The following is a 27,704-nucleotide window of genomic DNA, read 5'->3' as shown; positions in this document are numbered from 1 at the left end:
ATTGAATTTAAATCTTAAATTGTAAGGTAATCTTATTTTTTTAAAAATCAACAAACACCAAGCAAGAAGGAGAAAACACAGAAACATTATTCCTTCTATCCAAACAACTATGTTCTGTTTCTTACCAATTGATCTTTATCATCTCAGGTGATTATCACTTCTTCCTAGTTTGATAGCTCTGCATTTAATGAGCATATTCTTTATTTTATGACTGCAAAGCTTTGTGTACCCAGCTGTTCTAGGGTCCTTCTGGGGGAATCAGAACAAGCAAATATTGCAGAACAACGCTTTGTCCCACCTGGTATTTGCTTTCTTGTCATTTTCTGACTTTTAAGTGGAGGTTGGGAAGAAGTAAAGTTTCCAGGTGGGCCAGGGGAGTATGTCAGAGGAGTGTGGGTCTGGAGTCCATCAGTAATGTAGAAGGTCTGGGCCAGGTTGATCCTGAAGGGCCATCTCTAGGAATCCCAGCCCGACATGAATTGGGGGCAGTGGTTATGTGGCAGGAGGAAGCACTTTCATTCCCTCTTCTGTCTTGGTCAGTGTCTGCTTCTTACTGTTTGCATTACAGAGTTTTTGGACGCTTCATGGAAAATAATTTCCTTTTCTAGAAAGAATGCCAGAATAAACTTTATTATACATACTCCTTGTGCATATCTGTGATTCTATCCTTAGGATAGAATAAAGGGCATTTTTAAAAATGGGGTTGGTTGCTGATCACTCAAACCTATGTAACAATAGCACAACCCTAATAAAAATACATCAAACTCCTTTAAAAATTAAGGAATACACCACAATAAATATAAAATGTTTGTGTTTCAAGGTCTTGTGATGGGCAGGGGTGTACATGATGGTTGAGTTATGGTGACAAGTAACACATGCAAAGTGCAAAGATCTAGCAAAGACTGAAAAGGAGTGAGTGGGCTGTACCCTCCACAGCCCTTAGATCATGTGCTTTGTGTTCACCTGCTGTTTCTCATCGTTCAAAATGCTGACAGGCAGGGGTGGGGGGGTCACGATTGCACCAATGTGACTCCCACGCCGTGGTAACCTCCCCCTTCCATGATTAGGAATTGCATGTGATCTGATGGGAATTACTGAAATGCAAATTTCATACATTTTAAGGCCTTTAATGATACTGTTATATTGCCTTCCAAGAAAAGCCACGAACCAGGTCACTAGTATCGCACAGTGCTCCCAAGGTTGGGGATTATCACTCCGTCCTTTGATAGGAGGAAATGGTGTCTTATTATTTTGATTTGCATTTCTTGATTACTGGTAAGAATTAAAGTACTTATGTTTAGTATGCTTTTATTTTTTGAGTTGCTTAGTTCCTGTCCTTGGCCAGTTTTTCTGTTAGATTCTCTTAGAATGCTTTATAAAGCAAGGTGGGCAACCCTCTGACAAGGTAGGCAGCAGGAGGGTTAAAAGGTGGGCAGTCTACTGCTAGATCCCCCTCTCCACCACTGCCCAGTGCCACTTTGGGCCCTGAGTTAGTCCTCCCTTGGGGGTGGGTGGGTGGGTATTAAATGAGCTGATGCTGTTGGGCACTGAACACAGAGCCTGGCACAAAGTCCTTGAGAAATAAAGACTGGCCAAGGAGAGGAAAAAGAATAATACCTGCAGTGTTATTTGCTTTGTCTTGTGTGTTTCAGATATTTTTCCTAGTTTGTTGGTTGCTATTACAGTGGCCTGGCCCTGGCGCTTTTCCATTATGCGTGGCTGCCGCTACATCAGAATCACCTGTGGCCCTTTTGCTCTTAAATGTTTTGTTTTATTCTAACTGTAAAAGTACATACATGTTCATTTTGGAAAATCTTTAAAAAGTAGAAAGCTAAATATAATAAAGCACCCCCTGTGGAACTTTAACAAATAGAAATGCCTCTGGCTCCGCCCCAGATTTGTGAATCATAGTCTCTGGGAGGGACAAATGGGGAATCTGTATTTGAAGAGGTTTTACTGGGGATTGGTTAGGAACCACTGCTTTATTTACATATTTTTATGAAGGCCTTTACCACTTTTGCATTACAAAATATTCATTTAATACTTTCTAGTACGTTTACAATTTTATTTTTTGTATTTAATTGTTTATTGTTTTCTACTGATTCTTCTGATCCCCCCCCAAAGTAGAATGTTTTTTGTTTATAAAAATAGTGAAAAAAAAAAAAATAGTGGACACTTGTAAAACATTCAAACAATACATAATTATAAACACGATCGCACCCCTGCCCAGAGCTAACCACCAAATAATCTTAACAAAGTTTTTCTAAGAACAGGTACAAAATATAAAGTTAATAAAGAAAAACCAAATGACTTTATGGTACTATTTTATAACTTTCCTTTGTAGCTTAATATGTTATAGACAGCTTTTCATGAGAGCATGAAGGTCTACATTATTATTGTTACTAATTTCGTTTGCCTCAAATAATCATTTTGCTATATCTCACAATTTTGGGTGGGTCAAGGATTTGGTTAGGGCTTGGCTTTGGGCCCTTATGTACCATGTAGCTTTGACTGGGGTCACTTGAGGTCCACCTTACTTTTCATGACTGCATATGATTTCATGAGGTCTGTAGCCATAATTTTTTTTAATTAGTCCACCTTTGATAGGCATTTAGGAGTTTTCCGGTATTCAGTGATTTAATCAAGGTGTGGTGGCTGTCTTTGTACATACATTTTAGCACACTAGTCCGGTTACTTCCCTAATAATAAGTTATAAGAAGTAGAACTACTGGATCAAAAGAAATGCACATTTTTCTTTTTGATACATGTTGCTTTCCGGAGTCGTACTAAATTGCATTATCACCAAAATCTCTGAAAATTGCTGTCTCTATACCCTCATTGATACCATTTTTTTTTATCTTGGTCATATTGATAGGTGAAAGATGTCTCTTTGTTCTCATTTCATATCTTTGATGCTTAGTGAGATAGAACTCATTTTAAAACAGCTTTACTGAGATATAATTCATGTCCCATACAGTGTTCCTTCCCCCTTTTAAAGTGCACAATTCAGTGGCATTCAGTGTATTGTGTGACCATCACCAACCACAATTTTTTATTTTTAAATTTTTTTCTTTTTTGATTAATTAATTTATTTTTTGGCTGAGTTGGGTCTTCATTGCTGCACAGGAGCCTCCTCTAGTTGCAATGAGTGGACGCTACTCTTCATTGCAGTGAGTGGGCTTCTCTTTGCAATGGTTTCTCTTGTTGCAGAGCACGGGCTCTAGATGCATGGGCTTCAGTATTCGAGGCACATGGGCTCAGTAGTTGTGGCTCTCAGTCTCTGGAGCCACTGCAGGCTCAGTAGTTGTGGCACACGGGCTTAGTTGCTCCACGGCATGTGGGATCTCCCGGACCAGGGCTCGAACCCGTGTCCTCTGCGTTGGCAGGCAGATTGTTAACCACTGTGCTACCGGGGAAGTCCGCCAACCACAATTTTAGAACATTTTCATATCCCAGAAAGAAACTCTGTACTTTTAGCAAGTTCCTTCCATTTCCCCCAGACCTTCAGCCAGATGCAACCACTAATCTATTTTCTGCCCCTATGGATTTACCTATTCTGGACATTTCATAGAAATGGAATTATACAATATGTGGTCATTTGTGACTGGCTGTTTTCACTTAGCACGATGTTTTCGAAGTTCATTCATGTTGTAGCATGTACTGGTACTTCTTTTTAGTGGTTGGATTATATTGCATTTTGGATATATCACTTTTTTCCATTCATCAGTTGATGGGCGTTTAAGTTCGTTCCACTTTTTTGGCTGTTAGCAATAGTGCTGCTACAAACATTTGTGTACATGTTTTTATGTGAACATATGTTTTCAATTCTCTTGGGTGTATATGCTTAGGAGGTGAATTGCTGGGCCATATGGTAACTCCAGGTTTAACCTTTTGAGGAACTGCCAGAGTGTTTTCCAAAGTTGCTGTTCCATTTGACGTTCTCACCAGTAGACTGTGTGAGAGTCCAGTTTTTCCACATGCTTACCAACACTTGTTACTGTCTCATTTTTTTAATTGTAGCTACCCTAGTGGGTGTAAAATGGTACCTCAGTGTGGTTCTGATGATGGCTAATAGTGCTGAGCGTCTTTTCATGTGCTTATTGACCATTTGTATATCTTCTTTGGGAAAATGTCTGTTCATATCCTTTGTCCATTTTAAAAAATTAGGTTCTTTTTATTTTTTAATCATTAGTTGTAAGTGTTTTTTTAATACAAGTGCCTTATCACATCTATGATTTGCAGATGTTTTCTCCCATTCTTTGGGTTGTCTTTCACTTTCTTGATGGTATCTTTCAAAGCATAACAGCTTTTTATTTTAATGAGGTCCAATTTATTTTTCTCATTGATGTGGTTTGTGCTTTTGGTGACATATCTAAGAATCCATTACCTAATCCAAGGTCATGAAGGTTTACTCCTATGATTTTTTTCTAAAAGTTTTATGGTTTTAGCTCTCATATTTAGGCCTTTGATTCATTTTGAGGTTTTTTTTTTTTTTTTTTTTTTTTTTTTTTTGTGGTACGCGGGCCTCTTACTGTTGTGGCCTGTCCCATTGCGGAGCACAGGCTCCGGACGCACAGGCCCAGCGGCCATGGCTCACGGGCCTAGCCGCTCCGCAGCATGTGGGATCTTCCCGGACCGGGGCACAAACCTGTGTCCCCTGCATTGGCAGGTGGACTGTCAACCACTGCGCCACCAGGGAAGCCCCATTTTGAGTTAACTTTTGAGTATGATGTGGAGAAGGGGTCCACCTTCATTCTTTAGCATGTGGATATCCAGTTGTCCTATCCTTTTTATCCCTATTGGTTGGAAAGACTATTCTTCTCTCCATTTAGTTGTCTTGGCTCCGAGGTGTAGGACGTTTTTTATGTTTGTTGTTTATTTGTTTTGTGAGGTATCTGTACATTTTTTTTTTTGCCCAACTTTTTAATGGAGTAGTATCTCCCCCCCCCCCCCCCCAGTTCTTTATATAACAAAAAGTGCCACAACCTTTCTGGAAAACAATTTAGCAACATATATAAGGAGCTTTAATAATGGCCCTATCTTTTGACTCACTGTTTCCACTTCCCAAAAACAACCATTTTCCGTGTTTTTCACTTTTTAAATTTTGCTGTTTTTCTTTATGTTAAGTTTTTCTTATTGTCATACTAAAAGTATTTTTTCCTAGTATTTTTATCCATTTTAATCTACTTTATTCACTTTAATTCACCTGGAATTTATTTTATATTTTAAGATGATACAAGGATCAAAGATTGCCGCCACAGCCGTCCAGTTTAAAATACCACCTGTATAATACGCTAATTTTATATGTACATGTATCTTTTTCTAGACTTACGTAAAGAAATCTATAGCTTTATAGTTTTGGTATCTGGCAGGATAGATTCCTCCTTCATTCTTACTGTTTTTCAAAATTTTCTTGGCTATTGCAAAAATAAATTTGCATAAAATTATAAATTACTTTGGGGGGAATATGCAGGTTTTAAAGGGAGGTTCTTGTCTAAGCGCTTTTTTTCCATTCTCCATGCCTGCCTGGACAGTGGGGACTGAGCAGGGAAGTTGGTAGGGTCTGAAGGCTGCTTCTGACAGATTTCTGCAGGAGTTCATACACCTCTTCTGTCTTGTTGAACACCAGTCTGAGAGAGGAGGAACTTAAATGCACCCTAAGTTTGTAAGCACTTTGCAAACTGGAATAGCCTTGAGCAAGTACGTGGAGTTATATGGGGAAGACCAAACACAGGGACACGAGACATGTCTTCTCTTCCATTTTGCTGCAGACTCATCTTCACCATCCATTATGTTTTTTGAGACACATGTAAGCAGCGTGTAGAGCTTATTAAGCATCTACAGATAGACAAAGTAAAGACCAGGGTTTGAATGTGTTGTATAGTTTCCAGCCATGCTATTTCTACCTGTTGAGGTTTCAATATACTGTCACGTATAGCTCAAAATATGCTATATTAAGAACATCCCAGATGAGAAGCAATGTGTTAATCTTTAATAACTTTAAAAAGTCTTTTTTTTTTTTTTTTTTGTGGTACGCGAGATTCTCACTGTTGTGGCCTCTCCCGTTGCGGAGTACAGGCTCCGGACGCACAGGCTCAGCGCCCATGGCTCACGGGCCTAGCCGCTTCGCAGCATGTGGGATCTTCCCGGACCGGGGCACGAACCCATGTCCCCTGCATCAGCAGGCGGACTCTCAACCACTGCGCCACCAGGGAAGCCCCTAAAAAGTCTTTTATAATTTTTTTATAATTTATTTAAAAAATTATTTAATTTTTAAAATAATTTTTATAATCATAAGGTTGAGATTTTTACCAGATTTTTGTATGACATATATTTTTTTGTATGTAGCATTTCTGTATTTTAAGAAATGGGAGGAGGACAACTGGCTGGATTCTTCAAGTCAGTGCCATGAGAAAATGGGGGAGGGTGGCAGGAGATGAAGAACTTTAAAGACAATAACCAGATGTAGGGTTTGGGTCTGAATTGGGTCTTGATTTGTGCAGACCAGCTCTAAAAGACATTTTGGGGGCAAGTAGAGAAATTTATATAGGGACTAGATATTAGCAGATATTAAAGAATCCTTCATTTTCGGCTTCCCTGCTGGCACAGTGGTTAAGAATCCGCCTGCCAACGCAGGGGACATGGGTTCGAGCCCTGGTCCGGGAAGATCCTACATGACGCAGAGCAACTAAGCCCATGTGCCACAACTACTGAGCCTGTGCTCTAGAGCCCACGAACCACAACTGCTGAGCCTGAGTGCCACAACTACTGAAGCCCACGCGCCTAGAGCCCATGCTCCGCAACTAGAGAAGCCACGGCAATGAGGGGCCCGCGCACCACAATGAAGAGTAGACCCCGCTCGCTGCAACTAGAGAAAGCCCAGGCACAGCAACGAAGACCCAACACAGCCAAAAATAAAAACAAATAAATAAATAAATTTATTTTTAAAAAAAAAAGAATCCTTCTTTTGTTAGATGTGATAATGGTATCCTTTCCTCTCTATTTTTCCATATGTTTGAAATTTTTATAAATGCAGAAGAGACCTAAACAAGGATCATCTTATATTTCTCATATTCTTCTATTCCTATTGATTTCCGCTTGGACTTTCTAGTCCATGGGAATAAGTTGATCAGTTCTGAAACATTTAACATTGATACTGAATGCTGCTGGGGGCATAGTCACAGGCTATTGGAGCTTTATTTTAAAGTACCAGAAAAAAAGGAGAGGGTACAGTTTATGCCCAATCATGGGAGATTGGATAAACAAGTGTATAGCCACATGTTCACTAAACATCATACTACAACTGAATGGTATGGGACAGAACCTGGAGTAAATACGAAGCCAGATGGTTCATGCATACACATGTGCATAGGAAAAAAGACTGGAAGAAGGAAAACCTGTCTATGCTTCAGTAGTGGACTCCTGGCTGTCAGGATTTCACGTGTTAATTATTTCCTTAGTTCTTTTGCTTTCCACATTTTCTACCGGGTGCATATATTGCTTATATAATCAGGGAAAAAACAGACATAAAGAAAAGAGACTGTTCTCTCTACCAGTCAGGAAGCTCGACCTCTCAGCTTGAACTTTGTTTTTGCTTTGGATCCTGGTTAGGCTTCCAGGGGTTGTGCTCCTGAGCAAAGCCAGGCGGTTTTTCTACACACTTATTTTCTGAGTTCTCATCACGATAAAACCAAAGAAGAAAACCCTGTAACTTTTTTAAAATGAGCTTTGGTTCATTAAGAAATATTTTTATACTTGGTTTTCCCCTAATTGCAGGTGTATAGTTTTGATTCTTAATTTGGAAAATCAGAGTGGTGGTGTACTTCATGGGAGGCACTGAGTGTTGTGAAATCAGGCGAGGAGTGTGAATGTCAGAGCAGAAGATAGAAATCCCTGAACTATGGATTATATTGTTGCATATTAGGAACATTACATTTCTCTGATTTCACAAGTTTCTTTAGTAAATTTGTGTGAAGAATGTTGGTAGTTGGTAAAGAGTAAGAAGGTGGTCTCCACAGGTCACCTTTTCCATTTTCTTTGCAGTTAAGAGATATGGTTGGTCTGGCCTATTACTTTGAAAGGCTGAGAGCAGCTAAACTCTATTTTTGAATCTTTAGCAGATCATCTAATACTTTTAGAAAAAATATTGTCAGATGTCTGCGTAGAAATTTTAATGGAAGGCAAAGCATTTCATAAGCATTAACAATTGTACTGGGTGGTTGTATTCAAGATAAGTGCTGTCTTATTCTTTCTTTAAAAAAAAACTTTATTTTATTTATTTATTTTTTGGCTGCGTTGGGTCTTCATTGCTGCGCATGGGCTTTCTCTAGTTGTGGCGAGCGGGGGCTACTCTTCATTGCAGTGTGCAGGCTTCTCATTGTGGTGGCTTCTCTTGTTGTGGAGCACGGGCTCTAGGTGCTCGGGCTTCAGTAGTTGCAGCACATGCGCTCAGTATTTGCAGCGCACAGGCTCTAGGGCGCAGGGGCTTCAGTAGTTGTGGCATACAGGCTCAGTAGTTGTGGCTTGCAGGCTGTAGAGTGCAGGCTCAGTAGTTGTGGCGAACAGGCTTAGTTGCTCCATGGCACATGGAATCTTCCCGGACCAGGGATCGAACCTGTGTCCCCTGAATTAGCAGGCAGATTCTCAACCACTGTGCCACCCAGGAAGTCCTGTCTTATTCTTTTAGGAATGCTGCAAGTATTGTCCCTCTGGTCACAAGATTATGAAATCCAAAGGGTGGCTCTGATTCTTATGCTCCATCAGATATTCGCAGTGGGTTGTGATTGGTCAGGCCTTGACAATCTTTTTAATTAGGTTGAATCATATGAAATTGCCAGTGTTTGGTCATTTGGGCCTAGAGAAACAACAATTTCATATGGTTGAACCTAATATAGTAACAGCTTTTCATGCACTTGTATGTATTGTAGAGTGAATTGGGTTTTTGTTACTACAGTTTAGAATAAGCATCGCTTTCTTGCTCTCAGATGATCATACAAAAGTGAACTTTAACCAGCCTTGCTTCTGAGTTGGTTTATTTCTGTGCCTCTGGATCTTCCTTAAAGTTGCCAATGAGCTAAAGAGAACCTCACCAGCTGCCTTCTCTCTGTGGCTGATACTATCCATCAGCTTTAACATTAGTTTGAAAAATAATTAATGAACGTGAATTGGAACTCTGAAAGCTTATTATTTTTATTTGTTTTATTTTAGTCTCAGATGCAAACATCAGTGGGAATTGGACCCACACAGGCAATTGCAACGGGCCCTACTGCAGATCCTGAAAAACGCAAACTGATACAGCAGCAGCTGGTTCTACTGCTTCACGCTCATAAATGTCAGAGGCGAGAACAAGCAAATGGAGAGGTTCGGGCCTGCTCTCTCCCACATTGTCGAACCATGAAAAATGTTTTGAATCACATGACACATTGTCAGGCTGGGAAAGCCTGTCAAGGTAAGTGCCATTTTCTGAAGTCCTGGGGGCAGAGCTTAGGATGAAATTTGCCTATTATTCTCAGGCACCTCTCTTGTTAATATGGTTCCCACCACCAACATCCCCACACGCCGACCAGTCAGATGCCTCTGGACACTTACCTGCTGAAGAGAAAGGCGATTTGGTTTTATGATATTCTGTGAACTTCTGCTGGCTGGGGCTGTGCCCTGCATTTGTTCTTTTCTGCCTTCCTGTGTCACGGAAGACCTTTGTCCCTTCTTGACACTGTCTTTGTCATAACTGTCTAGATCACGGTTTTCTTTTGGACAGTGTAGCTCACACACATAAACACATGCACATGCCCTTCCCAGAACCTAGAGCATCTGTCTTGCAGTCGTTTTGTGTGCCCACACTGCCAGGGGCCCACTGCCTTGCTCCTCCACCTTTTCATCTTGAGGCTCATTGGGATACTGGTGAAGTTGTCCTGGGTGACTGTGACGTGGGGAACTATGCACCGTATCATCCCTGCCACTCCTTCCTTCCCCTCCAGGAGGGGGACTCAGGCGAGTCACGTGCCCCTCCGCCCCCCGCCTGCTCTTCTATAGCAGACACCCCAGTTCTCCCGAAGAGACTGCTTCTTACTAACAACTCTACTTCCCTTTAATCTTTATTCTCTTTCCTTCTCTTCAAACTTGTGCTCCTAAACCTTGGGGAGAGTCTGTCCCTGATCTCCCTCTTTCCCTTGTGACATTTGTGAGTCCCAGGTGTAACCCTGATCCTGATGGAAAAGCAGAGGAGGGTCATGCTAGACCTTTAGAAAGAAGTGACAGCACCTTCACATGGAAGCAAAAATAAAGACAGAGGGACCAGGCACAGCTGCCCTCTCAAGTACTTTGAGAACTGCCCAGCGTCCCCTTCAGAGTCTCCACAGACCTCTCATTTGCTTCTGTCTATATTTCTTCAGCTATAGTGTTTAGATGGTTTCATCCTTAAACATAATGTAAAATTTTTATTGTAAATAGTGACATCGCAGAATTATTATTTGTTCTGCCTTTCATTCCAGTTGTGCAGTATTTCAGGTCGAGTAGTTTTTGTTTTGTTTTTGATTTGTGGGCTGAACCTTATTCACCATCATTCATAACATTGCTTCTATGGGAAGTTTTTGTTTGGAACTCTCAGTAGTTGACTTACAAACTTTTTGGAAAATAGCCTGTTTGTAAGTTGAGGACTGCCTGCACTGTGCTGTGGTTACACTTGTTACCATTTTTTTATGGAAGCTGGCATTATAATGTAGGTGTAATTGAAAGTGTGACGATTTGGATAGAAAAATAACATCTCGTTGTTTTTCTGGTCATAGTTGCCCATTGTGCATCTTCACGACAAATCATCTCTCATTGGAAGAACTGCACACGACATGACTGTCCTGTTTGCCTCCCTTTGAAAAATGCCAGTGACAAGCGAAACCAACAAAGTAAGTGAGCATTGGGGGTAGAGAAGCTTGGCGATGAGATTATAAGCTATTTCTAAAGAGAATACAGAGGAGTAGGTAGGAAGCAGGGCAGAAACTACTAACCGCAAAGTATAGTGGGAGCAGAGGTACCAAGGTGGAGACCTGAGGGTGAAGCTCAGCTTAGCGAGTAGGCAGGTCCTCCATGTGCTCAGTGACATGGTCGCTTTGGAATCCCCCCCACCCTCCACCCCCAGCACTAGAATTGGTCACAGCAGAGCAGTTAGTGCAAAAGAGGGGCATCACTTTGTTTAGAGAGCCAAGAGCCAACATGATGACTCTTCATGTTTCTTGACAGATACTCAGTATCTGAGGATTTGAGTGTCATGTCACTATAATGGCGGCGACTTTGGGGTGAGGGGTGGAGTAGACTGGACACTTCTTTTGGAATTACTCTAAGTTTTGAGGACTCCGTTTTCTAGAAGAGTCAGGGGGTCAGGGTAAAATCCCACGTGCAGATGTTTAGGAGGTTTTCCTCCTTGGAGATGCAGTTCCCAGATCTAGTTGCATAACTAACAGTTTATTCAGCACAAATTGAGAGTCTCTGCACCAGGACTGGCTGCATCCTGATCATTCCCATCATTTTTGTCATCTTTCCAGTCGATCTTTGTAGCCTTTAGTTGATCGGCTAAGCAGCGCCCTGCTTAGGAGGCCTGCGTGTGGCTCCCAGGGGCTCCCTGTAGGCATCAGAGCAGGGAAAGGATGAGCATCTCTCCCAAATTTTAAGTCCCTTCCTGTCATTTCCAAGGTGAAACTGTGGTCTTTGGGTGTGTCCCTCAGTTTGGGCAGATAGGCCGTGCCCTTGAATCTCGTGTCACCCCTTGGGCTGGAGCTGCTCCCCGTGACTCCAGCACCGTCGTCTTCATCTTCCTCCACCTCATCTGTGCCATCTTGCCACCCTCCCCTGTTTGTCGTTATGTGTTCATTACTCTCATTCTTCTTGATCACCTGCCTCAGACCCCACTGCTGCCTGCAGAACATGTGCTGCTTTTCTTTCTGGTTGTTTCCATGTGGCACAAGGAAAGATGGACAAGCACACTGTTCCTCAGAGCACTGTGCAGGCCACATGCTTTCCTCTCAACAAGCCCAGCTCCTTCCTTCTAAGAGGGTCCCTCACGAGCCTGCCCCACATGGCTGGGTGTCCACGGCACAGGAGAGATGGTCCAGGGCCACAGGCCTGTCATCCTCCCTCCCTCCCTGCAGAAGGGGTCATACTAAGCTTCCTTTAAAAGTCACTTTCCTAAATCAGTTAAATTATACTTTGATTAACCAAAAATTGAATTAATACACAATTTTCCAGGACATCTCTTATATAAAGTGAAGATCTAGGAGTCTGGGTCTTCTAGAACCAGATATTTGGGACAGTAGTTCTAGTGGAATGCAGTCTGGTTTTCCTTCAAGTTAGTGTAAAACATTTTTTTTAACTAGTATGTTGTGATGGTTAGTTTCTTGTGTTTTAGGATGTATTTCAGTAATAGGCGTGTTTTGTTTTGTTTTTTAAAATTAATTTATTTATTAATTTTGGCTGTGTTGGGTCTTCGTTTCTGTGCGAGAGCTTTCTCCAGTTGCGACAAGCGGGGGCCACTCTTCATTGCGGTGCGTGGGCCTCTCACTGTTGCGGCCTCTCGTTGCGGAGCGCAGGCTCAGTAGTTGTGGCTCACGGGCCCAGTTGCTCCACAGCATGTGGGATCCTCCCAGACCAGGGCTCAAATCCGTGTCCCCTGCATTGGCAGGCAGACTCTCAACCACTGCGCCACCAGGGAAGCCCAATAGGCGTTTTAAGTGCCAGAATATTCATTTGTCGAGTTTGTGGTTGTACAGTATTAATTCCGTGAGTAATGAATTAAGACATTGTTCTTAACTTTTAATTTGGGGCTGTGGATTTTCTGAGCTCTTTTGGTTTTTAATATGTATTGCCATGACAATTGTAAAGATTTCTCTTTTTAAGAAACACTTTGTGTGGTTTTTGTTTAAAAAAAAAAATGAATGTGGGTTTTTTTTTAGACTCCTTATAACTGCCTGACTGTTGTGACAATTGATCCAGTGCGTGCTCTCAGAAGTGGTAAACCACAGTGTTTCTCCTAGTCATAATGTAAGGTGTTACCAGGGTGATTTTATAATATAAAGTCACGGAGAAGGTGTAGACTAACTTTGTGCAAGGTTTTGGCAAATTTTCATGAAAGAAATGAAAGTGCTTTCTTTTTTTTTGTTTGTTTTTGGTTTTTTACATGCTTCTCAAATTACGTTTCTGCTCTGAGTCTGTTCCTTTGGCTCTAGCACTATAGTTTTGTGAGTACAAAGGACTTTGATAGGCTGAGTGAGAAAGTTGCAGCAATATCTTTTCTGTAAATGTTTGTTGCTGTTCCTCCTCTCCTGAAGCAAGTTGTGCTTATCATGTGTGAAACGGGGTTTAGGCAATAGAGAGGAACTGTGGATCTGACCCTCTAGCAGCTGAGAGTCAGCTCCACTGTTAGAATATATCCAGTTGACCCTTGAACAGCTCAGGGGTTAGGGGCACCAAACCTCTGCACAGTCAAATATCCACAGCCCGGGACTTCCCTGGTGGTCCAATGGGTAAGACTCTGCGCTCTCAGTGAAGGGGGCCTGGGTTCGATTCCTGGTCAGGGAAGTAGATCCCACATGCATGCAGCGACTAAGAGTTCACATGCCAAGACTAAGAAGTACGCATGCCGCAACTAAAAGATCCCACGCGTCACAGGTAATACCCAGCGCAGCATAAATCAGTCAGTCAAACCACGGCCTTCCCACTGCATTGGCAGTTTGGTTCCTCCGTGTCTTTGGTTCTGCATCTGCAGATGACAGTGTGTGGGTGTCATATTTGCTGTTGAAGAACATCTGTGTGTACGTGGACCTATGCTCTTCAAACCCATATTGTTTAAGGGTCAGCTGTACATTAAAATGATGTGACGATGGCATCAGTCAGAGGAGTGAGGTAGAGGCAGGTCAGTATTATAAGCAGTCCTGGCAGGGAGGATCAGAGTGTGCTGGAGGGTGGGGCTGGGCAAAGCCCAATTTCAATAAAATAACAATGGAAGAGCATTCTAGACAGCACAGCTGATATGCCTGCAAGGGCACAGATCTGACTGGATTCAGAGGTTCCTATGCTATATAGTAAGGTTTGTAGTGGGTGGTAAGGACCCCTGGGGACTGAGACACACCTGTGTCCACCAAGGCTGTGCTTTCCAGGCAGGTTTTCCCACAGATGCTCAGCCTACCTGGTGCACACATCCTACTTATCTAACTTCTCTCACTGATGTCTCTATTGAGAGAACCTGCCAGAATCACCTGTGGAGCCTACACAGTGGTCATTGAAAGGAAACTCAGACCTCTTTGGCCTGTGTTGAGATTTTGTTTAATTTTTCCTTGAGTTGTTTTCAAGAGATTCTGCAATCACTGATCTTGAGTTATCCATCCCTTATAGAGATAATCAGATTTTATTGAATAATTAGGACTTTGCAAGGTATATACCTAATGTCAGTCCTGGCATCTGACTCCCAGTAAATTCCAGTACTGTACAGGGTGGCAACGGTGACAGGGGCTGTGGGAACACATGACCGAATTCCCTATTTGAATTCATGTTGCCTCATCAGTGGGGTTATTGGTACTCAGCATGTGGTCCTCAGACCAACTGCACGGGCACCCCCAGGTTGAGTGTTAGAAATGCAGAGAATTGGACCTCATCCCAGACCTTCTGTGTTACTAGACTACATTTTAACAAATTCCCAGGTGATCGGGACATGCTGCTCTGAATGCCTTGAAGGGCAGAGTGTCTGTTCTGGAACTTTTGAGAAGGTGTGAGTTGTTCTCTGGGGGAAACCATGGGTTTCCCAACTCAGACCAGAAGGACTGTCAGAATGGGTGCCCCAGGGTCAGCCCCAGAGCCACACCAGCCCACTCACTGCCCAGGGCTGCCTGGGCCCTGGGCTGCACCTCGACGTGAGCCTCCACAGGGTCTCAGTCAGCAGTCCCCAGACCTGTGACTTGAATACCTCTACTGGCTTGATGCTCACTATCTGGCCCTGCTGTGTGTTCCAACTTTAGACCCCTCTGTGTGAAATGCATTCCTTCAGGGTGTTGAGTCTTCCTTAAAACACGCCCTCATGACGCCTGCCTGGTGGTCAGCGAGCACTTGTGGGATGGCCGCCTGTTCCACCTGAGGGCTCCCCAGAGACCCTCAGCCACCTCTGACAGCCCTCACTCGGGTAGGGGCGGGGAGCAGAAGGGGGCGCGGTAGCCTCTGGCTGTAGGGACAGAGCATTGGGCTTGTTTGCCCTCATTTAAGTACCAAACCTTCGCTGGTGATAGACTTCATCGGAATAGCTTTGTCCTTGCTCTTCTGGGAGACACAGGGTTGCCACTTCTGAGTCTTTGGCTGCTGAGGAAAACCTGCTGCGGGGCGTGCATTCTTGCTTGTTGGTGGCTGTGATGGGAGGCCTGGCCCTGGGGCTCAGGTGTTCCCCTTTGTCATTGTGCCCTGTGCTGTACACATGAAGATGCTGGAGAGGAAGGGGGGTCCTGGTGCACAGTGCATGTGAAGCCCTGTGCTGTGGGAGCAGCTCTGCAGAGACGTCTGCAGGTCTGAGTAAATTTCAGCTTGGCTTTTTCAGTGGAAATCTAAGTGATGACCAGGTAGTAGATGGTTGCCTGCTCCATGTCATGTCCCCCACTAACCTCACAAAGCTTTGGAGTTCAGTGTGTCCGTTTTCATTGGATTTACAAATTGAGCACAGTTTTATTGAGAATGACTGGGGGGACTGGAACTTCTGGTGAATTGAATGTTGCAAAGCAGCAGTGTATAGCATACATGGACCCTATCCGTGAGGCTTTGTGCTCACTGGGGAAGGACTGCCTTGAAAAGTGGTGGGTGAGTCCTGGGCAGAGCCAACTATGAAACTTGGCCTTTTATTTCCTAAGTCATGGGCTCCTGGTATAGCTGCAACAGAAGGGGAACGGTGGGTCAGTGGAGGGGTTGGGGGTGTTTTGATGTAGCAGGAATGCCGACTGATACTCAAGGGAGAGGAACCCACACTGTATTGAGATGTATTGAGACACTGTGTGATGTGATATTCTAAGGATTGATTGTGTATGAAACATAGCATTGAGCTCTAAGAAAGAAAATGATGTAAAAATCGTAAAAAGAACAGGAGGTTTTGACATTTAAAGAGGTAAATGGGAATTCCCTGGTGGTCCAGTGGTTAGGAGTCTGCACTTTCACTGTGGGGGCCCAGGTTCGATCCCCCCCAGTCAGGGAACTGATATTGCACAAGCCTTGCAGCATGGCCAAAAAAAAAGGGGGGCAAACATCAGTACAGCAGGCTGTATTCTCAGTGATACCAGATAAATGAAGCCTTGCTGTTTTAGCACTCCTTTCAGTTTTGTTCGGCCCTAAAGCCCTCAGTGCTGGGAGGGCACCTGTTACACTGCCGCAGCTCACCTGCACCTCGTTTCCCTGTGCTGGGCACCACAACATGGGAGGAATCCAGATGCGTCGCACACTGCTCCACCCTTTAGGGAACGTGCAGGGAAGAGGAGATTAGCACCATTGAATCTGATATGGGGTCCAGAGCTGCGGCCTTACATTTGTCAGTATTATCAGATAAATTTGTTGCTCTCCCATCAGACCCTCTGCTCTGTGAGTGCATATCCCGGAGCCTCGCAGAGTCCCCAACATCCAGTGTGCACGCAGTCTGTGCAGCAAGTTGAGTGAATGAGTGAGCGAGAGAGTACAGGAAGCTCAGATGCCCAAAGAGAAGCAGAGGCCCAGGAGACGCTGGGGGAATTCAGGGAAGACTTAACTGCTGCCCAGGACACCAGCAGGATGTTCACAGAGAGAGCATCTAGCGCTTTTACCCTGTTCAATCAGCTGTCACCCCCATAGGAAATGCCTGTGTTCCCTTACCCTTATGAGATAATTTGTGTTATCTCATAGCAGCATTTGGACTCAAATTGGGCCATGCGTATATGTTAGAGACGCTTTTTGTTTGTATTTTGTTTTCCTTTGTCTCTAAATTGTTAGACATGTCAATTACCAAATGCTTGCTTGTCTTCGGATAGATGTGTTTTCTTTTAAAATAAAAAATACAGTAATGTTTACATTTAGGACATAAATGTAACACAAACAAAAAATGCATTGACCTTGTCAGCAGCTTCCACGAGACATGCTGGCTGCCCCGTAAGTGGCCTTGGGTTTGGGAATGGCATTTGTCCTAGGATGTGGAATTTTGGCTAAAAGGATGGCATTTGGGGAAGTGTGGACACGAATGGATAATAGTAGGAAGAAGTGGTTGCTAATGCATCTTCACCCAGAAACGGAAGGCCACGTACACCTTGTTTCTTTAAATTCCTCTCCCTCCACAATTGATCAATATGTGTATCAACGTAGTCTGTGTCTGTTCTTTCTTATACCACAAGGTGATAGAAAAATAAGTCATCCTACCATTATCACTTTCCTTTTTACATCATAGTTCTTTTAGAAAATTTAGCATGTCAGTTTCAAGAGTACAGTGTCATGTGTTTAAAGTTTTGTGGAGTATTAGCTATTAGGAAAAAAACACTTTTATAAGGTATTATACATGACTTATTTCAGCTACATGCTTGTCATAAAGTGTACCTTGGGAACTGATTTTCATTTATAATAACGAGGTGCTTGGTGTGTGTAATTGTGTCTAATGAGCATTAATGAGTTTGAGATCTGAATATCCTTATTAGAAAAATTAATAGTATGGAATGTGTAATTATCAAGTTTTGGGTTTTTAAAACACATTTCGGTTTAATTAAGTTACTCTGATAAGTATTTGAGTTGTTTATGTTATAGTTGCACTGATGGTAATGTGAGAATATTGTTATTACACATAAGGTAATTGAATTTTAAAGAAAGGCTTTGTGATAGTGTTTTTTAATGTATCAGAGAGCATATGTTATAGTATCAGTTTTATAAGCTGCTGTTTATGACATGACTATAAAGCTTTGGGAAGTTGGAAAGAAAGGAGCTCTTAAGAATAAGAATAAATGGTATGACATAAAACTTCTGCCATATATTGAGTGCTCAGCAAAGGAGGACATTTGGATGGATGGATGGATGGACAGACGGACGGACGGATGTTTGGGACCATCTCTGTTAACTTTGAAGCCCTTGGGAATGGGGCCCTTTATGTTGCCACAGATTTTTCCTTTAGTCTCCAGGGATCAGGCAGGAAGAAGGGGTAGCTGGAGAGAACACCCTGCGAGCCAGCCGCAGGCCAGGCCAGGCCATGGGAGCCGAGGTTGGCTGCCAAGGCTGAGCATCTTGACACTCAGTTCTGAGTATCAGTGGTGCTGAGGGGACACCAAGCCTCGGTCCATCACTCATTTCAGCTAGATAGTCACTCTGTCAAGTACAGCATTTCTCGAACAGCTTCACATAGCAGAGAGCTCAGCATGGTGTCCTCCTGCATAGGAAACTCGTAGGAGAGAAAGGTGTGGTGTTACCTGGTCACTGTACGCCGCAGTTTCAAGGAAGTGCACTTTTGTTTTTTGGAAGGTCACGTCATAGATCTCAAGTTACTAATAAGCAACAAAACTGACCAGCTGGGTATCACCTCTGCTCCTTCTGTTAATCCTTCTGTACCTATGCAGGTGAGGAGTAAAGAACTTGGGAGAGCGACAGCAGGAGGGGGCTCCTTAGGTCATCTCAGTGGTGGCTGATGACCCCCAAAGAATCGGAAACTTTCTGTTGTTACACGTTTTCTATTTCCCCAGAATCGACTTCTTATGAGTCTCTAGATTTAATACATGAGGACTTTGATTAGGTAATCACTGACTTTGTGGTCTGTTGTTTTCTAACATAGAAGCTTGAATTTTTCTTCAGCTTTTTGCTCTTCAACTACTGCTGTGCAGAATAGATGAATAGAATGGGATCCTTCTCTCTGCACAGTTCCTTTCTTGGTAGCCTTGTTCCAGTGTTTCGTGACATACATAGGTGGTCTTCTGATAAAATTTTACTTGCTTTTCAGTAGTTTTTAAATCATTTGTGGACTTCTCCCTTTTACTTATCTTTTTTGTTTGTCTGTTTGTTGTTATAGCCATCCTGGGGTCTCCAGCTAGTGGAATTCAAAACACAATTGGTTCTGTTGGCACAGGCCAACAGAATGCCACTTCTTTAAGTAACCCAAATCCCATAGACCCCAGCTCCATGCAACGAGCGTATGCTGCTCTTGGACTCCCCTACCTGAACCAGCCCCAGACGCAGCTGCAGCCTCAGGTTCCTGGCCAGCAACCAGCACAGCCTCAAACTCACCAGCAGATGAGGACTCTCAACCCCCTGGGTAGGTGAAAGAACTCTCAAGAATTTCTTTGTCCACATGCAGCATTGGGAATGACAAGTCTTCCTGGAACCCAAGGCTGTTTTCAGTTACTGTTTTTACTTTAAATTCAAGTTAATATATGTATATATATTATGGTGATGGTATCTTTTAAATGATTGAAATAAAAAACTTCCAGGAAAAGGCTAAAGTGTAGGGTGCACAGAAGATGTTACAGGCTTGTAAAATGAATAGCATTTGCAAATGAACCAATATTTTTGTTGCTTCTGTCTGGACAGTTTTCATAAGGGCATTTCATATGGCTCAGAATACAGAATCTCACAAGTTAGAATTAGGGTTGTACCACTTGCACTGACTCTGAGTAGACCATTTATTTGACAAAGAACCTGAAGGTGGGTACAGCTTTTAGCACGTCTTGGTTATGGGCTACCTCATGGCTGGAGGTGACCAGCCTGGACATGGGGAGGTTAACAGGAATCTCAGAAAATCTCTTCTGTCTCAGACTTCTCCATGGATTAGTGTTTCCTAGTGTCATCTCAACCCATTAATTGCCAGTGTTTCATCATTCAGTCACATCTCTCCACAGTTTTTGCCATCTCTGCATAGTGTCTCCTTAATGTTTCTCTTAAAATTGGCATAGTCCTTTTAAACTCAGACTTAAGCCAAACAGTTATGTCAGCAAGTTAAATCAAGGTTGTTGTGCTAATTTTTTTCTTTTCCTAATAAAATATTTTAACCTTAAAAATGTCCAGTTAAAGACATTTCATCTGTTGCGTTTTGGGAAATAATCACCCTAATGCATCTCTAACTCCTGCTGGCTAGGAGACTGGGTTGGAGCCCTGAAACCTGCATTATAATCTCACTCTACTCCTATTGGTGATACAATCTGGAACAAGACTATTAACTTCTCTGTATCTCACCTTTTTCTTACTTTAGAATGAATACTGTAGATAAGTTGACCTTTTATCTTCTTCACCTGCACTTAAATTTCTATGGTTTTTACCTTCTGATATGTTAAAAAAAAAAAAAAAAAGATGATGAGCATGTATGTGACAGGTTAGCTTACTTGTTTAGGTCATGATATTAATGAAGCCAGAATCAAAATCTGAATCTGCAGATGGATCATTTTTGGTTTTTTTCTGCAGCCACAGAGCACTCATGATGCCAGCCAGCCTCCATAGAAATGCCTTTCTTTAGTTATAAAGTGCAGTGGGAAGGAGACTGCAACTGAATTTATACAACTTGATCACCGTTGTTGAAAATATAACTCCCAGAGTTCCTGCCATAGCGTTTATTATTATAACTTATAAGAATCATTTATTTATATGTGATTTTTTTTTAATCTGTTATCAGGACTTTAAAGTGTATATTATAGTTCAGGAGTTGGTTGATTTCTTTTCTTTCTTTCTTTCAAGGAAATAACCCAATGAACATTCCAGCAGGAGGAATAACAACAGATCAGCAGCCACCAAACTTGATTTCAGAATCAGCTCTTCCAACTTCCCTTGGGGCCACAAAGTAAGACCCGTGTTTCATTTGGCTCCGATCTGAGTGACAGTTGCATGTGAAAGTGGGCTGGTAACCACGGGAAGCTCTTGATTCTTTCTAAATGTGTGATGCTCGCCCTTCCTTCCTTCCCTCCTTCCTTCCTTCCCTCCTTCCTTCCTTCCTTCCTTCCTCCCTCCCTCCCTCCCTCCTTCCAATACAGCTTAAAGTTCCATATGGTTGACGAACCTTAGTTGGATAAATCTTACTTTTTCCTTAGCCCACTGATCAATGACGGCTCAAACTCTGGAAACATTGGAACCCTCAGCACTATATCCACAGCAGCACCTCCTTCCAGCACTGGCGTTCGGAAAGGCTGGCACGAACATGTCACTCAGGACCTGCGGAGCCATCTAGTGCATAAACTGTATGTGGCCACCTCGCCCATTATTCACATGTGATGGAAACATTTTGTGACTGATGGCGATGTGACAGTTTTGCAGTTTCATCGATGTCTGATTTAATTCCTAAATGTTCTCTTGGGCCCCAGGTGATTGTACCCTAGCAGCTGAAGGGGGTCACATGCTTGTTTAGGGAGGCCAGAGAATCCCAGACGCTGCATCCCCAGTGGGTCCTACAGAGGGACATGAACTGTGACCCATGTTGCAGGGGGCCAGACCTGTTTTCTAAGCTCTGGGATGCACCAGGGACCTGGGATCAGCTCAGAAGCTTAGCCTTATTTTGTGGCTCAAGGTTATACTTGTGGAGACCCCTGAGAATTGGAGGAATTTGGGCCTAGTAAATACAGATGGCATGACACTACCATCATACAGTTTAACATACAGGAAATTAATAGTTAACTTTCTCCAGCTATTTAAGTTAAATTGAAGGTGAGGTTAACTTGATTCCCTTGGAGATTTGTTTTCTCCTTCATTATTTTAATCAAAAGTTTTTATAATAAGTAGTTTAAAAATTAGCAATTCAAAATGAGAATTTTGAGTGGTCCAGCACTTATCGTTAATAGCAAAATATGGGTGTGTTTGACTTGTAGATAAATTGACAGGTCAGTATTGTTTCCAGAGAGCGACTTCATTTGTGTATTCATGAACTAGGCGAGAGAGATTGGGGGTTTCTATCAGCAGTGTATTGCGCCCATAGGTAGACGATTGTTTCTTCTCTTTCCGTGTCACATAGAGAGACATTGTATTGAAAGTAGATTGAGAGTGTGTGTTGTCTTTTCAGTGTCCAAGCCATCTTCCCAACACCTGACCCTGCAGCCCTGAAGGATCGCCGCATGGAGAACCTGGTGGCCTACGCTAAGAAAGTGGAAGGGGACATGTATGAGTCTGCCAACAGCAGGGTAGGTTGCTATTTGTGTTCTAGCCACGCACAGCACCTATGGGAGCTGTAACTGCATCTGTCTGCCTTATTGTCTGGAAGTGGGGACATCTGTTAGTCTGGTAGACTCATCACTTGAGGGCACTGACCAGGGAGACTTCCCAGTTAAGACATGAGGTCCCTGTACAACTCTCTTGTTCTGTAACTACAGAGTACAGATGTCTCCGCTACAGCGGTAAATGAGGTATATAAATTTTTTTTAATCCGTGGGTGTACTTTATAGTGGCAGTGTTCACAGCACTTGTCCGTGTTATTGCCAGTGTCAGTGAGTGTCCAAGAAGAGGTTCAGCTGTGGAATGAATGTAATGAGCACTCAGTACCTCCTATCTGATAACTCCTGTAACATCACTGGGCACTGGTTTATCAGAAGTGCTGAATGCTTACCTGTACCAATGTACTTAATTTAAAGTTCATTAGTTTGTTAGAACATACAAAACCAGATCATTTGTTTTTTTTACAAATAACTAGTATTGAATGTTACTGCTTTTTAGGATGAGTATTATCACTTACTAGCAGAGAAAATCTACAAGATACAAAAAGAACTAGAAGAAAAACGGAGATCGCGTTTACACAAACAAGGCATCTTGGGTAACCAGCCAGCCTTACCAGCCCCCGGGACACAGCCTCCTGGGATACCACAGGCACAGCCTGTGAGACCTCCAAGTAAGGACTTCATTTCCAGCCCTTAGTCTGTTTCCTTGTTTTTCCTTGTGCGTTTGGTGTGTATTTCTAAGCATATAGAATTATATTCTCCGGAAGCCTATGCTGTGAAAACTGTGTGGTAGTGGCTGTGACCTTCTGCAGTGGCCTGTGTTTAGACATTGAGTCTCTCTCATGGAAAGGCGGGTGTGCTGGCATCAGAATGCACAGCACTTTTGGACCTGGTTTTCTCTTTAAGTTTGAAAGATTATTTTATTAAGTTAAAAATTTTTTTTTAATTATTTTATTTTTGGCTGCATAGTTGCGGCACACGGAATCTTCGTTGGGATCTTCATTGTAGCATGCGGGATCCTCTGCTGTAGTGTGTGGGCTCCTTGTCGCAGCGCGCGAGCTTCTCTCTAGTTGTGGTGCATGGTCTCTCTAGTTGTGGCCCGCGTGTTCAGTAGTTGCAGCACACGGGCTTAGTTGCCCTCCAGCGTGTGGAAACTTAGTTCCCCAACCGAGGATCGAACCTGCGTCCCGTCCCCTGCGTTGGAAGGTGGATTCTTAACCACTGGACCACCAGGGAAGTCCCAAGGATTATTTTAAATAACCCATTTTTTTTTCCTGCCATTATAGATGGGCCCATGCCTCTGCCAGTGAATCGCATGCAGGTTTCTCAAGGTATTTAACTATTGTTGTGAATCATATTTTGGTTTAACATTCTACATCCACAAAGTTCATTGGTTTGTCCTCTTCCCTCTGTATTTCTTTGTAGCTCCTCCTCTTACTCCTTCCATTCCTTTTTGCTGATGAGCAGAGTTCATGTCCACAGGTAGTATGAATATCTGTTGCATTTGAAAGTTTGGAGGTCATAGGAAAGCTCTCCAAGGAGATCAGAAGTAGGAGTTAACTTTTTTTTTTTTTTTTTTTTTGCGGTATGCGGGCCTCTCACTGTTGTGGCCTCTCCCGTTGTGGAGCACAGGCTCTGGACACACAGGCTCAGTGGCCATGGCTCACGGGCCCGGCTGCTTCGCGGCATGTGGGATCTTCCCGGACCAGGGCACAAACCCGTGTCCCCTGCATTGGCAGGCAGACTCTCAACCACTGCACCACCAGGAAAGCCCTTTTTTTTTTTTTTTTTTTTTTTTTTTGATGGGCAAGAGAAGACATTATTCTTAGGAAGAGTCTCCCAAAAAAAGCATTATATCGGAGGTGGGGGAAAGAAACATTTCTGAGCATCAAGCCCATCCTGGGGCAGGAGCACTGTGGGTGGGGGGTGTGAGGTGAGGAAAGTGGAGGCTGCTCTGGGCCCTGTGAGCACAGATGCCATGCCTGCTTGCAGCTGGCCGAGGAGGGTTTGTGCTCAGAGAACCCTCATCAAGCTGCGCTACTGGCAGTCTTTTTATTGGTGGTTGTTGAAGCAGTGATTTTAGTTTGGGAGTTTGGGGGTGAGGGTCATTTCAAAGCTTTTATGGCTCTTGTCAAATTGAGACTTGAACAGTAGGATGTTTTTACAGGTTGTGAAATAAGGTGGTGACACTATCCAGAAGATTCCAAAGCAAGGCCTTGCTGCTGTGTGTAGAGTAGTTCAAGAGGGGAGAAGAGGTCATTTTAAAAGCCGTGGTGATCATACTGCATACTGAAAAAGACTTGGTAGATAAACTGATGTGGAGGAAACTTTTCAGGGACTTGTTTAGGTGGACTAGATATGAAGGGTGAAAGAAATCACAAAGTCAGAGAAATGGAGCCTTAGGAAAGTGGCTGAGTGCTGTGTCGGGGATGACTTGGAAGACTCTGCTGCTTTGGGATCTGAGGAGGTGGCTGTTGAGCAGAGTGGAAGGCGTTTTCTAGGGACGTGCTCGCATGCCCCGCTTACCGACCTGTCTGGGTCTGTAAAGAGGGACTTTTTATGGTGCCATTTCTTCGTACATCTTTTATTTAATAAAATCTTCTCTTGTTAATAAAACCCTCAAGGAGAGTGGGACACTTTTGTATTACAAGCTTCCTGGAAAGTCCTGGGCCTGTGCTGGTTACTTAGGGTGACATTTCTAGGTGGTGCTGAAGGAGGCACATGTTGTTTGACGGCCTCTCATGCTACACAGTGTTAAGGCAGCGCCTCAAGGATTCTGTTAAATGCCAGCGTCGGGCCTAAGACTTATTGAACCAGCATTTATGTTGAGCTCAGAGTTTACAGAGTATTGTGGGAAATTACAAATAGAGAGACTCGTGGTCTGGAGCTGCATGGCAGCTAGTGAGGTGTCATTCATTCTGTGGCACCTCTGGAAAGGCCAAGGTAGCTGTGAAAGTGAGTTCTTTCCAGTGTATGGAGAGGAGGCTGAGGTTGAGAACTGCCAGCCCTTGGGCACTTTCTAAATGCTTAATGTGCTTGCAAAACTAAAACCATGTTTTGAGTCTTACCCCAGATTCCAACAATAAATGTAAACCCAGCCAAAGGGCTGGGAGGCCTGGAGTGATGGGAACAGGCTTCCTGCAGGAGAGGAGATGGGAGTCAGGTGCTCCAGAAGGCTCTGAGGGGTTGGCTCAGACGGGTGCCCTGGCCTTAGCTGACCTCCTCCATAGATGGTGGGAGCGCCTTCCCACGCTCCCCCCATCTACTTTGTCGCTTGGACGCTTCGGTGCCGAGCGCTGCCCCGGCCTTGTGTACTCATGGCTTACCTGACTTTCTGCCTTCCTGTGCTCATGCTGCCCTGCCACCCACCCCATCCTATCACCCTCACCACCACTGCATTGGTGCCATCTTCTCTGGATATGAACAGTCTATTATTTAGCCATCTTTTCTGATTAACTGAGTGCTTTCCTTTCAGTTGTATATGTTGTGTGTATGTTCCATCTTATTTGGCTTAGAGTTTTATTTGGTGAGTTGTCATTCTGTTTTCCTGTGAGTGATTTTCCTAATGAACCGTTGTGGGTACATTTACAGGGATGAATTCATTTAACCCAATATCCTTGGGGAATGTACAGTTGCCACAAGCTCCCATGGGACCTCGCGCATCGTCCCCCATGAACCACTCTGTCCCGATGAACAGCATGGGCTCCGTTCCAGGGGTAAGTGCCTTTTCTATTTGCCTCAGCTGTGCTGAGAAGGCCTTGCTCGAATAAGGAAAATTCTCTCAGCAGGAAACTTGTAGATCGTCTGGAAATCCTGTGGTACTTGTTCCTTTGGATTTGGCTTATGCTTTATTTCCTTCATATTTCTCTTTCTCTCTCTCTCTCTGTCCTTATTACTACAAGAATTATTTGACCTTACTTATTTTTATTGAAATGACAAATCATAGGCACCTGTGACTTTGTTGGAAGATGGTGTTGGCAGCCTCAGATATGTGGCTGAGAGGGACTTGTCAGTGTCTGTTGACTGTCAGAACTTCCTCTCCTGCGGCTGCCTTCTAAACGCTTCAGAGAACTCATAAAAGGCATATTTTGAACTTTAAACTATAGCATACTATTGGTTTCTGTTCAGAGGGCAGTGTGAAGCTGGCTTATTAGAGACCTTGCCTAAAAAGCATGCAGAGTGCCTGGGAGCCAGAAGGTCTTAGTGAATGGTGGGTCCCTTCCTGCAAGGGAGGAGGATTTGAAGATTTCTGTCTCTTCTAGTTTACCTTGAAGACTCAGGCCCTTGAAGCCCTCTGAACTCAGTAACGCTTATTGTCTTTTAGATGGCCATTTCTCCTTCCCGAATGCCTCAGCCTCCGAACATGATGGGTACACACGCCAACAACATGATGGCCCAGGCGCCTGCCCAGAACCAGTTCCTGCCACAGAACCAGTTCCCGTCCTCCAGCGGGGCGCTGAACGTGAACAGCGTGGGCATGGGACAGCCAGCGGCCCAGGCCAGCGTGTCACAGGTACTGTTCATGTTGGGGCTGTGAGCCACCTACAGTGATGTAGCCCCAGCTTCCCACTGACCTCAGCATGTCCTAGTTCACAGAAATTAGAATTCTAGACAAAACATTTCATGTGCTAGCATCTCTTGATTTTTTTTTTTCCCCGTTCTGTTCTGTTATTTTTACCTTGTTTGGAATTAGTCATACCATCTTGGGGTGAACTTCATACAAAAGTGGAATGGATTATGGTTTTTTGGTCTGTGTGCTTTTGTTTTGGTTTTAGGGTTTTTAGTTGTCATTTTCTTGGTTTTTGTTTGTGCAATGTAAATTCTGAGTTTCACGTGTGATCCTGAGAGACACTGGATTTTAAAGAGGGAGTGAGGAAAGGTCCCATGAGTTCACTCTTAATGATCTGGTCTTTGTATCTTGTTGTCTGTCTGAACTGCCCAGGTGAAGTCCGACTAACTGGATCATTTGAGTAGTTCTCTTCTTATTGAATGTGTTTTTAATTATTCAGTCTAATGCTGGTGAGAACTATTTTCCATTCATTTTACTGCCTTTTCCCCCCTTTTGTTAATTGCTAGAGTACACCAGATTGCTGCTGTATACAAATGTACATGTGTTTTTAAAACAGGCCAAGTCTTCCCCCAAAAGATAAAATTCATTATTTAATTTTTTAACAAGAAGTAACATTGAATAAAAGGCAGTGACTACATTAGATTCACTCACTAAATACTTATTAATTCTTAATTTCCATAAATTTCGTTGCTCCAGACAGGGGCTATCAGGTTTGTCCTGTAAATATTTTCAGGCTGGTGGGCCATGAGCTCTTTGTTTGAACTGCTCTGCTCCACTGTTGTGCAAAGGCAACGGTAGACATGCGCATTCACATATGAGTGAATGGGCGAAGCTGCCTGCCAGTAAAACTCTATTGACAGAAACCAGTAGCTAGCTGGATTTAGCCATGGACCTCTACATAGTTTGCAGATCCCTGCTCTAGACCAGTGATTCAGAATAGATTTTTAATTGGTCCACAGATAATTCTGAAACATGTCCCTAGTTGAGAACCACTGTACTGAAAC

General features: G+C 43.3%; 1 protein-coding gene across 1 annotated transcript in view; it reads left to right on the top strand.

The window, feature by feature from the left end:
* Positions 1-27,704, top strand: part of CREBBP (CREB binding protein) — a 132,404-nt gene that overhangs the window by 68,624 nt on the left and 36,076 nt on the right. The window contains exons 4-13 of the mRNA XM_032603817.1: positions 9,208-9,448; positions 10,785-10,898; positions 19,016-19,258; positions 20,671-20,773; positions 21,021-21,167; positions 21,983-22,100; positions 22,630-22,801; positions 23,417-23,461; positions 25,722-25,846; positions 26,455-26,643. Coding sequence (XP_032459708.1) covers positions 9,208-9,448; positions 10,785-10,898; positions 19,016-19,258; positions 20,671-20,773; positions 21,021-21,167; positions 21,983-22,100; positions 22,630-22,801; positions 23,417-23,461; positions 25,722-25,846; positions 26,455-26,643 — 1,497 coding nt within the window. The remainder of the gene's footprint in view (positions 1-9,207; positions 9,449-10,784; positions 10,899-19,015; positions 19,259-20,670; positions 20,774-21,020; positions 21,168-21,982; positions 22,101-22,629; positions 22,802-23,416; positions 23,462-25,721; positions 25,847-26,454; positions 26,644-27,704) is intronic.

Source organism: Phocoena sinus, chromosome 15 (genome assembly GCF_008692025.1).
Source record: "Phocoena sinus isolate mPhoSin1 chromosome 15, mPhoSin1.pri, whole genome shotgun sequence".
Lineage (NCBI taxonomy): Eukaryota > Metazoa > Chordata > Mammalia > Artiodactyla > Phocoenidae > Phocoena > Phocoena sinus.
Note: the sequence above shows the minus strand (reverse complement) of the source record. Positions and strands in the feature narration are given on the sequence as shown.